This window comes from Prionailurus bengalensis, chromosome B4 (assembly GCF_016509475.1).
Source record: "Prionailurus bengalensis isolate Pbe53 chromosome B4, Fcat_Pben_1.1_paternal_pri, whole genome shotgun sequence".
NCBI lineage: Eukaryota > Metazoa > Chordata > Mammalia > Carnivora > Felidae > Prionailurus > Prionailurus bengalensis.
Window position 1 is genome coordinate 35,902,138 of NC_057358.1, and position 14,333 is coordinate 35,916,470.

Genomic DNA, 14,333 nt, shown 5'->3' on the forward strand with positions numbered 1-14,333 from the left:
GACAGACCTGCCTATTTGGAATGGACTCTTTGTTAACTATTTTATTTGCTCACCATTCCTTCATGCATCCCAAGCTGTCTTTTCAAGATCCTTTCTTTTCCTTCTTGAAGTAAATGTCAGAAGTTCCTTTCCGGTGGGTCTCTTGGTGGTAAATTGCTCCTGCTTTGTTTATCTATAACCGCTTTATTTTATCCCCACTTTTTTGTTTTGCTTTTTAATTCATCCTTTTTTATTCTTAGGAGTTACACAAATCATTTCCTGTTGTCATCTCATTTAAACAGAAAAGGCCAAGTCTTTTTTTTTTTTTTTTTGGAGAGGAGTGACTAAGCCTGCATTTGATGACACACCCCTGAGAAATAGCACAGAGGAACTAGAAACCCCCAAGCAGATTTCAGAAAACACTGTTGTTCTCTATCAAAACTGTTGTATTCTTTAATGATTGTTTGGCTGGGAATGCATTTCTAAATTCACAATTATTTTCTCTCAACACCTTAAAACTGTGTTTCTACTGTCTTCTGACTTCCATTGATGTTGTGAAAATCTGCTATCAATTTAACTGCTGTTCCTTTGTAAGCATTCTCGCTTTTCTGGCTGTTTTCAAGGTATGTATGTATGTATGTATTCGCCCTCGGAGTTATGCGATTTCACTACTATGTGTCTACATGTGGATATCTTATTTATCCTGCTTGGGATATGCTGTGCCTTCTAGATCTATGGATTCAGACTGTTTCTCAGTCCTAGAGCATTTGCCAACATCAGTTCTGTGACCATTGTCTTTCCTCGCGCTCTCCCTTTTCTCTTTCTACAGCCCCAGCCAGATATATATTAGACCTTCTCATTCTAGTCTCTGGGAGAATCTTTCAAATGCATGGATTTTCTCTTATGCAGACCTCTGTCTGCATAATCCGTTATGCATTTTTTTCAACATTTAGAAAAATGTTCCATATTCTTAAGGCTGTTTCTTTGTTCCTAATCACTTCTTGTTATTTATTTTTCCTGATGATTTCTCCAACATAGCTATCTTCTACTTTGTATTTGGTAGTTTCAATACCTGTAATCCTTGGGAGGATACAGCTGATAGTTCTTGCTTCTGCTGACTCTCACTCACACTGCCTGTTTCTTGTGTTTTTGGTAATCTTTACCTGTGAGACCACACCATTTCAAGAGTCAAGCTTCCCCCCAAGAGGACCACTTCTGTTTCTTCTTGGAGTTGAGGGTACCCCCACCAGGACCACTAAACCCCTCTTCCAAGGTTTTGGTTCAGAACTGAGAACCTTAGACACAGTTTCTCCTCCTCATTATTGTTCTAAGGATCAGATTCCCCACACCTGTGCTTCTGCTATAGGAATGTGTCCTTTGGAAAACCCTACTTCTCACAGCTGCCTTCAGGTCTACATAAGAGCCATTGTTACTCAAGCTGTCACCATGCTCTGGTCCTGTTTCTTCCTTCCAGGCCTTGGCTCCTGGCTGCCCGGGCCCCTGCCTCTCACTCTTGAAACTCGGCTTTCACTTGTTTGGTTTTGGGGGCATGATCACTGAAAACATCTCCTACCTTTGAGACAAGCAATGCTTCAGAGGGTGTACCTCATCTGAAGTCTAACTGTTATGGAAAAGGATGATCCCTTGGAGCTTCTAGACATTCGTGATACTGACACAACCTTTTTTGTAGCCCAAACATAACCAACTACACTTTCACCTGTTATTTTTAATCTCCTTATTTTGAACTCACTATTCCCAACCATTAAAATCTTTCAAAAGAGATTCTATCATTGGTCATGTCAGTGTTATCTGTGCATTGTGTACATTTATCCAAGTTTTTGATCAGATGAATAAGACAAAAGCATTCTGTGAGTGCTCAAGGTAAGACCTTTCGTACTCATTCATTCATTTTTCATTCAAGTAACAAACATTTATTGAGCATCAACTCTGCTAGGTACTATGTTAGACACTATACTAGGCCCTGGAATCCTTGACTTCAAGGAGCTTACAGTCTTATAGCCAAATCACTTCTCCTAGCGATCTTAATTAAGCTGAGTAAAGCGGGTGAGCTAGAGAACAGAGTACCTGGCTGTTTATCGCTCTGTCCATGTTTTGCTGATGGTAGTGGATGTTAACTGTCATACCTCCTTCAAGCTTCCCCTTCTACAACTTGATGTGAGGTTCAGTCACAAATGGGTCCCAGGTATCACATTTTGAAGGGCCTGTAAAAGTAACCCCAACTCTGGGTCTGGGCAGTGTTGGTGGTAGGTATCCCTCCATAAGTTGCCCTTCCTCCTTGCCTGCTGCCTCAGTTTACAGGGTGTGATCTAGTGGTCCCACACCTGCTGTCCAGGTCCACTGCTGGCCCTGCCTTGGGGGTGGCCAAACTGGACATTCTGTGCTCTTTACTGAGTGCTCTTTATTGAGCTGGTAAAAGAACCAGCCTTTATTTCCCCAGGCATCAAATGGACGCCTGATGAGAATGGAGTCATTGCCTTTGACTGCAGAAATCGCGGCTGGTAAGAGCTCCAGGGGAACGGTGTCTGGTGCTGGTATCTCTCTTATAACCTTTGGGTTCTGCCCAGTTCTCCTCCAGTCACTGCCCAACCCCCACCACCAGCCAAGGGCCTCAGGTGTGTAGAACCTGAACCCAATGCAAAAGCAGGAAGAGTTGCCAGCTGTATTTCCCTTCTCTGCAGCTGCTCTTGCTCTAGGATTCATCACATTTGTCTTTCTTACCCCAAACCTCCTTCCAGCACATTGAGCTGTCTCCAAATCAACCCTCTGCCACACTCTCCCCTCCCTTCACACCCCTCCTCTGGCAGATTTGTAATGGAATCTGAGGGTGAAATCCAGCTTTCTCCCTTCCTGCTGCCTGTCCCTCCAGGACCCTGGCTGGTCCAAAACAAAAAGGACAAGGGTTACCACCGGGAATGAACCTTCCTCCCACCTGATACATCCATTAGATGAGCACAGTCCCAACTTTTGACCCCAAAATGGCTTTAGAACTGTGCTGAGTGGTTATGGGACATGATAAAAGCTAGCATTGATGGATCATTGCCCTGAACCTTGGGTACACCTGAGCCACAATCTGAATAGAAATAACAAGAGATTCAGTTGGGTGGCTGTTCTGGCTTTAGTTTTCCCATTATTGGCCTGTGCTTTCTTTCTGTTAAAGGTATATACAAGCTGCTACTTCTCCCAAGGACATAGTGATTGTAGTGGATACGAGTGGCAGCATGAAGGGGCTGCGGATGACTATCGCCAAGCACACCATCTCCACCATCCTGGACACACTGGGGGAGAATGATTTTGTTAATATCATTGCGGTAAATGTGCCTTCCTATTCTAGAATAGCTTTCCCCAGAAAAAAAAAACCTTTCTGCCTGCACTAGAATGACCTATACGTACAATCACTTGATGCTTCGTACTGTAGATGATTCTCTTCTCTGAAGCTGGGGCTTCTAACCTAAACTGGACCAAGGGTGGGCTTTAAGGGATCCACAGAGTTTCTGAAATTGTGTGTAAAATGTGTGCATCCACTTTTCTGATTCCACAGATTTCATCAATTTCTCAGATGAGTCTGAGAATAAAAATTAAGAGACACTTGCCCTGAGCAGATACTTAACTCACCCCCATCCATGTGCTCTTGACTGGTACCCATCACTGGAACAGCCTCTCCATTATGCTTAGGATGAGTGAGCCCTGCGCTCTTGCTTTTTACATTCCCAGTCCCCCATCTTCTTCGTCCCACCAAATCCAGACACATTAGAAGGGGAATGTAGGTAGTGGACGCTAGAAAGGGACCAGCAGACCTTGGTCCTGCTTGCATGGCAAATCTTCCTGAGGATAGCTCTAGACAGGATAGGTCTTCCTGTCCTAGAAAAATAATGAAGGAGAGGGATGAAGCAGAAAGAAATGGGAAGATAACAAGTCAGAAGAATGCTTTCAATGCAATGAAAGAGCAGACCAGTTCAGCCCTCCAAGGAGGCAGAGTTGACTGCCACCTTGGGGGCATCAATTTGAAGGCACCTGATCCAAAGCTTTCCCCATCATTCTGTCACATTGCTGAAAATGCTTGTCTTCAATGGAATTTATATATCTAGTAAAGAAATACCAAGGCAAAATGGTCTAACTTCAAAATGTTCATCCTGGAGGCATAAGAAGGGCCCCTCCCCCATCTCCGAATTGCTCCCCTGAGGCCTGCATCATTTACCCACCCACACCACCCCTGGACCTCGCCCTCCCCAACTCCACCACCTTTCCATCCCTAGACATGACCTGCAGCAGTGACAGGACAGTTACAAGGACAGGCCTCAGTCTTCCACAAGAGTGGGAGTGTGCTCCTCCTGCAGAGCCTGCCCCACCTTTCTCCCAACCCTTCTCCTGCTTTTGGGGAGGAGAGGCAGGAGAAACATTTGTTCCCTACATTCCCCAAGAACACCCCAGCACTTGCCCTAGAATCTGCCTGCACTTCTACCACCATGTCACCATCATCTCCCTTTCTCTTCCTCTTGTATTTAAACAGAAGTAGATTAAAGACATCTTCAAGATTTGAATTCTAACTATAGGGAAATGGAGAGATTAAGAAAAAGAGGGCAGTAGTCATTCATTTCCCCCCTTCCCATTCCCTGTTGACAGCTAGAGGATCTTGATCATAAATGCAAGACAAAAGGTAAAAGAATTCAGTTCCTAATGCCTATACCCAGGCACTGGGGAGGGGTCAGAACACAGAAGAACTAGAAGGCTCTGGGATTCTTGTGGAAGGCACTTTGTCTTGTCCTAAGGGCGGAGACCAAAGGAATTCTCTCAGTGCCTTCAGGTTCTCTGTGTATTCTAGGAGATGGACATCACTCAGCCATCTGAGAAGACCAAGACCAGGATTTGAGGAGAATTTTTAGAGTTAAAGCCCCACTGTTCTCTGTACCCCCTTCTCTCTACTCAGAAAAACTGCCAGAAGCATAGGTACTCCAAGGTAATATTACACAGGTGCCAAGTTAGCCTGTGAGTTTCCTGAGCTTCCAAACTGATCATATCTGTTCTGTACCCTCTGCCCTCTGCAACTACAGTACAGTGACTACATCCATTACATCGAGCCTTGTTTTAAAGGGATCCTTGTCCAGGCAGATCGGGACAATCGCGAGGTGAGTGTCCACCATAGGTGAGTGCCTGATGCTTCTGAACCCCTGCTTGATTAGGATGGTGGGCAGTTACCTGAACAGACCCCCTGATGGCCCCCTTTACTTATTCCCATTGCACTTGGAAAGAGGGAAAAGCAGTTACCCATGTAAATACCCCCAAGAAATTGCCTCATAAATATGCTGCCTGCTTATCAGAATAGTGAGCAAAGAGAGACCTCCCATCCAAAGGAAATCTCACTTATTCAGAACTGCTTTTTCACTCTGTGGATTATCCATGACTCAGTTTCCCTCTTTGCCTCCTCTGTGGGTCTTTCCACTGTATCAATCCTCATGAAGAACTTCCCCAAAAGGAAGAGAAGTTCAAACCCATTGGATTGAGTCTTTCTCAAAGGCCAAGGAGGAGAGGATGTGGTAACTTTTTTGAAAGGAAAAGTTTGCAGGTCACAGATCCTTCTTTCTGTGACTGGAGAATTTGAGTTTGGCTTCTTCTTGAATCCCAGCCTCGGGTTGGACACTGGAGCCCCTGGTGACCTCCATGGTTTCTTCTGTGAAATGCTCACCATTGGGTTATGTAGGTCTGGGTGCTGAGGATGCTGGGGATCTGGGCATTGGTTCCCAGCAGGTCTGCCTGAACTGTCCTCCCTGCTCTGGATGGGCTCACACTTGGCATTTCCTTCCAGTAGTGGGGATGTGTTTGCACCTAGCCACTTGCACTCTTTCTGTTTACCTTGGGGGCATTTAAGAAACATCTGTTGTAGGGTCCAGCCATGAAATTAGCTGGATCACGAAGAGATGGATCCTGTAGTCATGTTCTGGGCAAATAGCTCTAAACAGCCTCTGAAATTAAGACCACAGATGAAGGTTCCTTGGCCATCAATCCACTGACTCTCCTCTAATTTCTTACCCATGATAGCATTTCAAACAGCTGGTAGATGAGCTGATGGTCAAGGGTGTGGGGGTCGTGAACCAAGCCTTGACTGAAGCCTTCCAGATCCTGAAGCAGGTACCGACACCTGGTGAAGCTCCAGGAGAGTAAAGGGTTAGGAGACGTGGTGGAGGTGTGGGGGGGACAGTTGGTCTGTAGTCATGTTACCTGTCCTTTCCCCACACAGTTCCAAGAGGCCCGGCAAGGAAGCCTCTGCAACCAGGCCATCATGCTGATCACCGATGGGGCTGTGGAAGACTATGAGCCAGTATTTGAGAAGTACAACTGGCCTGACCGCAAGGTTACCCTTCTGGTGGAAGTCAAGGGGGCAGGGGAAGGGGCCAAGGGAAGCGTTCTCTTACTGCCTGCATAGGATAACCAGTGGTGCCCAGAAAAACCAGGCCTGCCCTGAGTTCAAATGTCCTGCTCCATTAGACACATTAGTAAATGTCCCAGATTGGTGTTCCAAAATTATGGTGACCCTAGGCACAGAGGACTCATGTGAGAAAGTGTTCTGGGTGAGAGACCAGATGTGGTGTTCAGATGAAAACTGTCAGGCTGTGACCCTCCACGCTATACCTGGCTCACATTACCATGGTCCTGGCAAGTCCCATTGCTGCCTAGGCCTCAGGGTCCTTTCTGGTCAAAAGGATGAGAGTGGAGAATTCAAAGTCAGCAAAATGCTTGACCTGACATCCAAGGCTCACATAAATAATATTAACACTACTTATGGCCAGGATCTATGTCTGCTGAGTGCATCTGTGTCTTGTGGATTAGGTTCGAGTTTTCACTTATCTGATTGGAAGAGAAGTGACTTTTGCTGACCGCATGAAGTGGATTGCATGCAACAACAAAGGTAGGTGGTGTGTGAGCACAGCTGCTTGCAGCCTGCACCCAGCCATCGGAGGTTCTGAGCCATGGTTCCTGTATTGGGGCCTTATAGAGGTACTGTGTCAAGATAACAGTATCTGCCCCTCCTTCTAACTTGGAAAAATCTAGACAAAATGTAGATTGCCCCAGGAACCCTTGAGTAAATACATGATTACCCCAGCAGGACTCTAACTTATAAAGTCACCTGAAATGAAACTGAGAGGTCACCTGTCCAGTGTTTGCAGAAGAGAAAATTCTCTCTTCAAATAAAGCCTGTATGAATCATAATACAGACAGAGTGATGCAGGGGTGAGACCTACAGTTTAAATGTCAGTTCTTTCTGATGTCTAGCCTCCATTCCTCTGTTGCAAATTAAGTCCATTTACTCTGGTTCTGCTTCTAGACAAAGCAGAGGGTCATAATTTTCTTTAGAATAATGTTTTGGGTGCAGTCCTCATCTGTCTCTGGCCAGAGCCAAAGATCTGGGCTGTGCAATGCAACTTGGTCCCTATTGATTCGACCAAAGTTTATTGAGAATGTACTGTCATGCCTGGCAAAGTTTCCAAATTGTGGTCAGGATGGACTCAGTCTTGCTCTTGTTGCTGTCCAGTAGAGCAAACAGACAAATCAGCCATCAGTGGTGATATAAACTGTAAGGGCAGAGGGACACAGACCTTACAGGGGCTGGGAGAGTGATGGGAGAGGCACTTCCCCCATTTGGAGGTGGCAGGGAGGGCTTCCTAAAGGAAAAAGTGTCTATGCTGAGATATAGAGAACGGTAGGGGTCAGCCAACATAGAGAGCATTAAAGAGTGTTCCAGAGAGAGTGAAGATCATGTTCAAAGGGTGTGAGATAAGAGCATGCTGGGAATGGAAAGCAGTTTCACTTTTTGGAGGGTGGAATGAATGTTTTGTGGGAAGTGATGCACAATGAGACCAGACAGGTAAACATGTACTAAGGCATTCAGAGCCTTATAAGCCATTTGCTCTTTTAAATATCACTGTGGCTACAACCAAAAGTCTGTAGCACCCCTCCCTATAAACAAGGAAGGACAGTAGTCAGAGATAGGGGGGGTTAGGGGACACCAAGCTACTGTCTTAGACTGGACCCCAATATAGAGCTGCCTGCAGGAGGGGGTGCTCTTGGGAGGTGACCCTGTAAGGAACTGAGGAGGGCATAATCATGAGAGGGAAAAAGAGCCACAAGGCCCCTGCTGCTCCTGTGGCATTTCTGGACTGAGAAGTCCCCCCACAGTTCTCCCAGATTAAGGCAGCACCACTGGCCTCCAGCTGCCCGCGGGAAAGGACACAACCTTGGGGGAAGTAGTTCCCTGTGGCCCAGGGCAGCTCCCAGTGAGAGCCCAACCTGTAAGCTGAGAGCAGCTGGGGGAGCATTTGTGGGCCCTGCAGAGTGATTCCAAGTTGAACCCCCAGCTTTTCACAACCACACAACCCTTTCCTCTGCCAGGCTACTATACACAGATCTCCACACTGGCAGATGCACAGGAGAATGTGATGGAGTACCTGCACGTGCTCAGCCGCCCCATGGTCATCAACCATGACCATGACATCACCTGGACAGAAGCCTACATGGACAGCAAGGTGGGGGCCTGACCCTGCTCCAGAGTTAGGGGCCCCAGGTAGTAATAGGTAACTTCCTGGGTCAGGAGAGGGGTGAGCAGAGCACCTCCTCAGGAGATGGCATGAAGGGGTGAATACCTTCAGCCCACTAGAAGACCCATTGTCTGTATGTTACCCCCAAAGGCCCAGAAACCCCGTGAGCAGACATGCCCAAGGCTATTCTCCATGGATAGAACCCCTTTTCTCCAGACTTGTGCCTCCCTTCTTCCCATTGTCCTCACCTCCCTCATTGTTCTTCTCTCCTACCTGTTTCAGGAAGAAAGGTAGCCAACCAGTAATTCAAGATACTATGGCTTCATCAGGTGCTCCCCTTCCTGCACTTTCAGAGACTGCCTGTGGGTTGCAGTGATTTACACAAAGGAATAGATAGCCAAAGTAGATGAGATGTGTGGGGGCAAGAGGGACCTTCCTGGCATTTTTCAAATCATATCACATACATAGCCACCTGCTTCAGTGGTAAAGTCTCAGACTGGGATTGAGAGAGACCTGAACATACTGGCTTAAATAAGAGAAAAGTGTACTTCTCTCTCATGTAAAAGAACTTTAGAGGTGGCATCCCAGAGCTGATGAGGAACTTCCTGGTCATCAGGGACCCAGGCTGCTTCTTGCATCCCCTTGGTCAACCCCAGGGTCCTCCTGGTTCCAGTAGCTACTAAAACATTAGTTACCTGAAACTACTCACTTTCAGAAAACCTTACTTCCAAACTCTAAAGTGAAAAATCAGATGATGAAGGGGAAGAGACTTGATGGTTAATGATCTATGCATAGTATAATGAATATAGACAATATCTTACTATAATTATGTAATGTAAAATACATCACTACAATGGCAATCATGTGACAATATGTAAATGTATCAAAGCAACACCATAAGTTTACACAATATTATATGTCAAATATATTCAATTTTTTAAAAGTTATTCATTCTCCAAGAAAGTATACTATAGACTTCCATGGCTCAGCACCCTCATTTGGTTGATCCTGATGAAGATCACACATATTAAACATACCTGTGCATGCCACCTGTGAGGACCTATCTTCATGATAAAGTGGGGTGCTTGTGCAGAGCCCCTTCCAAGGAGGCTGAAGGAGGCTGCACAATGAGATGAGGCAGTCAGGGAGGAGGGCCATTTGGGAGGTGTGGAATGATGTGGCTCTGGTGTTCTGAGTGACGAAGAGGTTGTGGGTCTGTCCCATGTGTGTTGGGAGTGACCCTGAGGTCAGCTACAACTATGCCTGCCCTTGAGCTATGCTTCCTCATGCATGTGCTTGTGTTTGTGGGTGGCTCTGTGTCAATGTCCTTCTCCCTCTTAACTGCCCTGGGCTGTCATTTGGATCCATAGCAGAGATTTCTGGGCATGTGTGTGATGTGCCCCTTCCATGGCTCATGCTCATCGTTGGCATGGCCAAGACAAGAGTGTTTCATGAGCATGTTTGGGAGCTGGGTTGTGGGCTCTGGAGTTTTGACACTTGTCCTGGTTTAGGACTATCATTGCTAAGAGACACTGGCCTGGTCCCCTTTCCAGCCCACCTCTCTCCTTCAGCATTTCTGCCAGCTGTCCTTTTGCAGAGAAGGGGAACCTCACTTGTGGTTTCGTCTTCCTGTTGGAAGGTGACACTTCAGCGATAGTTGACATTGGTGACTGTGGGTCCTCCACACTATGGACTCTGAGATCTCTGTCCTTTGCTCTTTCCTCCCTGGCAGTTATTCACTTCACAGGCACAGAGCTTGATGCTCCTCACCACTGTGGCCATGCCAGTCTTCAGCAAGAAGAATGAAACGGTGAGTGGCTGCTCTCTCAGAAGTTCCAGCAGATTTTAAAAGTTGGGGTCCCTGGCTGGCATCATTAGACCAATGGTTCTTGATTGGATGGGCATCAGAACCACCTCAGAAGGGTTTTATATTCAGATTCCAAGCCCTATGCCCAACCATTTATATCAGAATCTCTTGGTTGGGAGGGGAGTGAGGGTGGGAGGTGGAGTGGGGTCCATACTTCCCAAACTCACCCCTTGATTCTGCTTAGTCATTTTGGGGTTGTCTTATTTTTCTGCACGTGGGGCCACTGTCCTGAGGATATAAGGCTATAAAAGTCACCTGCCAACTTTCTGGCAAAACAACACTTAGCCTACCAGTTTGGACAGCCTCTAATTTATAAAGGCCTCTGGTAAAGGACTTTCTAGAACCTTCCATCCTCTATCTGGTCAGAAAATGTTTCCTTATAGGCCTTGTGTGTTCAGAGCATCCATAGATTATGGTCCTTCAGATTCTGATACTCAGCCTCTGCTATGAAAATTAATATTTTATTCAACTTTGTATTTCTTTTAAATATTATGATTTAAATATTAATACTGGAAATTAATCTTCCCTGCAGCTGAGATTTCTCCTGGGGCCTCTTCCGGTAGGTTCTAGATTTTTATTCCAGAGAGCTCAGCCTAAAATCCAACTGCAGAGGAAGGGTCATATAAGGAAGTGGCTTATATCTTCCAGGTTCTGGGAAGGCCAAGGGTCCAGTCCAGCCCTGTGCACAGGGAAGCCTGGCCTCCCCCTGAACCAGGTATTTTTCTTTCCAGCGATCCCATGGCATTCTCCTGGGTGTGGTGGGCTCTGATGTGGCCCTGAGAGAGCTGATGAAACTGGCACCCCGGTACAAGGTGAGCCTGGATAAGATGCCTGAGTGGGGGGTCACAGGCTCCCTGGGAGCTGTGCTACCAGGCTCAGGAGTCTTTTTGCAGGCATTGCAGCCAAGCCCAGAGTTGGGATGGGGCCCCTCAATCCCACCCCACAGAGAAGTACAGGCACTGAGCCTGGTGGCAGTGGTTTGGATTTCTGGGACCCTGTGTCACCACCAGCTCTGACTTGCTCTGTGGGCTTCAGAAAGTTCTTTCCCTTCCTGGTGCCTCAGTTTTCAATCTGCTCCTCCATGCCATGCAGTCCTGTTTGGGGAACAAATGAGATTAAATCATCAAAGCACCTAGATAGAGCATGTGATGGGGAAGAGGCTGAGTAATGATATGCATTATTGTGGCTGCTACAAACACTAAAACTTAGAAAGGAATTCAGAATCAATGGCTAGAAGCATTATGCTGGCTCAGTTATATTCTTATTTGAAAAACTCACTGCTGTGAGCTGCCATCTTTAATAGTCCTGCAATCCAACCCTCACCCAGCTCCAGTTCTCCAGCCCAAACAACAGGTCTGACACCCCTCAATCCCTGTTGTTTTTTGGCAGCTCGGAGTGCATGGATATGCCTTTTTGAACACTAACAATGGCTACATTCTCTCACATCCTGACCTCCGACCCCTGGTAGGTACAGATCTTACTTGCATTGGGATCTTAACTATATGGGATTTGGGGACAGTTCATAAAATCAGTTAAAACAATGAACATACATTGGGCTCCATTTAAGAACCCAATGGATAAGAAAAAAAAAATTAAGTCATGGTTTCTGTCTTCAAACTGTTTGTAATCTAGCAGGAAAGACAAAACAAAAAAATAGGTGAACTGATTAATGAACAGTCCAGAAAGCATATAATGAAATGTGCAGTTTTCCCTGAAGGACAAGCTTCCACTTACATTCCTGTCACTGCCTCAGTTGCTCCACACTCCTCTTGGAGTCTTACAGTGGTATCAGCAGAACTCCAGGGACTGCCCCCTCCTCAAGGGGGTGTGAACATTGAGTTAACAATAAAAATGGCAAGGGAAGAGTCTCATGAGAGGTGGGGGGGAGGGGCAGTAAAGCTGAGGCTCCCCAGAGTTTGTCTTGGGATGATATGTTCCTTAGCACTCCTGCCTCCTTCCTAGCTTGCTCCATCCTGATGCATGGGGCTGGGAACATTTTCACATGCATTCAACAGAACAACTGATGACCAAAAAAGTTGCATCATTCTATCTAAAAGTTCTGCCTCCAGGGCTAGGGGCTCCCTGATGCCTCTGGTCTGGGCACTTGGCTGCTATTGATGACAATGGCCACACCTTTCAGTGTGATTGTTCAGGGAAGTAGGAAGAAGGCAGTTAAGTCCTACAGGAACCTTAGCCCTTTCCCCTTAAAGTCTCACACTAAATTGAAATGGCAGCTGAAGACAATACCAAGCAGAGCATCTTTGTGAGAACTTACTAAGGGGCTCATCTGCCCCAGGTACCACTTGAAGAAATCATTCTAAGCCAAATTCCATTTCAATTTGGTTCAGATAGATACTGAGTGTCCATAAAGCAACTGACTGAGCTATTGAAGGCAAAATATAGAAGTTCATAGTAGAGATCAGGGCACACTGGAAGCCATGTTGTCTTCCCAATTCAGACTCTACTGGGCAAGCATCTGAACCCATAATGGGTCACTGACCTCTACCAGTGGGTTCTATAGGGAGCATTCCCAGTGGCAATAAGATGATTCACTAGGAAAAAAAAATAATATGTCAATCATGGAGCTGACTTGTAAAATTGAAGGGCAATGGTCAGAAACTCATCAGTCACCATCTATATAATCTAGATGAATATAAGACTTCACCCAATCAATTAATATTGTGGACCTACTGGGTGCCTGACCTTATAACACTCTGAGAATACTATAAACAGAAGGTTATATCTAATTAAGGAAATAGAGTATACACAAATAGACTTGAACAAATGAAATGATTAGAGAAAAATAGCATGTAGAATATTATTACATAACAAACATTATTATGTAAAGCCACCATGATGAGATTCCTAAGGAAAGCACTATCAATTTGTGGTAGGTATTAAGAAGAATAACAGTTAAGTTAAAAAATAAAAATAATAGAGGATTTGCCTAGTAATAAACTGAAAGTGGATCAAGAGCCATACTTCTGGCCTGAAATCTCTCTGTCTGTGCTCCAAGTTATACAAAGTAGAACTGTGGTTTTAATAAAATGAGCTAAAGATGATCTTTCATGTATCATCAGGAATTAGAAAATAGAAATGAATGACGAGTATTGCACCTTACTCAAAAGAAACAGATCTGGTGTAAAATATGGCAGGGCAGGGCTGTTTGCTATAAGCACAGCATCACCAAGGCCAAGAACAGAAGCATCATCCAAGCATGGGTGCAGAGAAAAAGAGAAGAATGAAAGAATACTACTGGGGCCATCATCATGCAAATCTCCCAGAAATAAGGTGACACTTTCTTGAAAAAAGAAAAAACTGGCAGAAGCAAGATACACAGTGATAGGGGACTTCAGTCTTTTAAGCATCTTCAGGGCCCCATTCTGCTAAAAGTAGACCCTCTGATTAATTCTTAATTTACCCTGACAATAAACCATCCTGTTTCCTTTTTTGATCTATTATTAAACTAAACCTGGGAAGTGCTGCCAACCTAGTAGCAGATACCTTGACAATATCTGTCTTGGTATCAGAGAGAGGGTGGCAGGGAGAGATGGAAGTCAGGGCCAAAAAACAACAACAAAGACTTGATTAATGGCTCTATGTCAAGCTGGAGGGAGGTCTTTATTAGGCAGTGTAGAATCTGCCTGTCCTTGGCTTTGTCCCATTCAAGAATTCAATCAACAAGATGAAAACATAGAAATCAGATGACACCAAGTCTGGAAGGTGTGGATAATACATTAAGGGAGGAAATTAGTATTCAGGCAGTATTATAAACAATGGACTGAAACTAACAAGATGAATATATTAGGATGCATGGAAAGTTCTGCAAAATATTCAATGCTCAAGCATAATATTGAAAAGATGCAATTTAACAGTGTACCATGTGAGGAAGGCCAAGGGCACTTAACTGACTGAAAACTCTATTTGGGCCATTAGGG

The 14,333-nt window shown here is 45.3% G+C and overlaps 1 protein-coding gene across 6 annotated transcripts in view; it reads left to right on the forward strand.

Moving 5' to 3' along the window:
• Window positions 1-14,333, forward strand: part of CACNA2D4 (calcium voltage-gated channel auxiliary subunit alpha2delta 4) — a 118,319-nt gene that overhangs the window by 21,833 nt on the left and 82,153 nt on the right. For 5 of the 6 annotated variants that reach the window (XR_006294736.1, XM_043564717.1, XM_043564714.1 and 2 more), the window contains exons 7-16: window positions 2,438-2,498; window positions 3,158-3,308; window positions 5,049-5,123; window positions 6,034-6,123; window positions 6,233-6,346; window positions 6,823-6,901; window positions 8,383-8,516; window positions 10,261-10,338; window positions 11,127-11,207; window positions 11,785-11,859. Coding sequence is in view for 5 of the 6 variants with exons in the window: in XM_043564717.1 (XP_043420652.1) it covers window positions 2,438-2,498; window positions 3,158-3,308; window positions 5,049-5,123; window positions 6,034-6,123; window positions 6,233-6,346; window positions 6,823-6,901; window positions 8,383-8,516; window positions 10,261-10,338; window positions 11,127-11,207; window positions 11,785-11,859 (938 nt within the window). In the remaining variant the exon portion in view is untranslated. The remainder of the gene's footprint in view (window positions 1-2,437; window positions 2,499-3,157; window positions 3,309-5,048; window positions 5,124-6,033; window positions 6,124-6,232; window positions 6,347-6,822; window positions 6,902-8,382; window positions 8,517-10,260; window positions 10,339-11,126; window positions 11,208-11,784; window positions 11,860-14,333) is intronic. The other variant, XM_043564718.1, reaches the window with a different exon arrangement.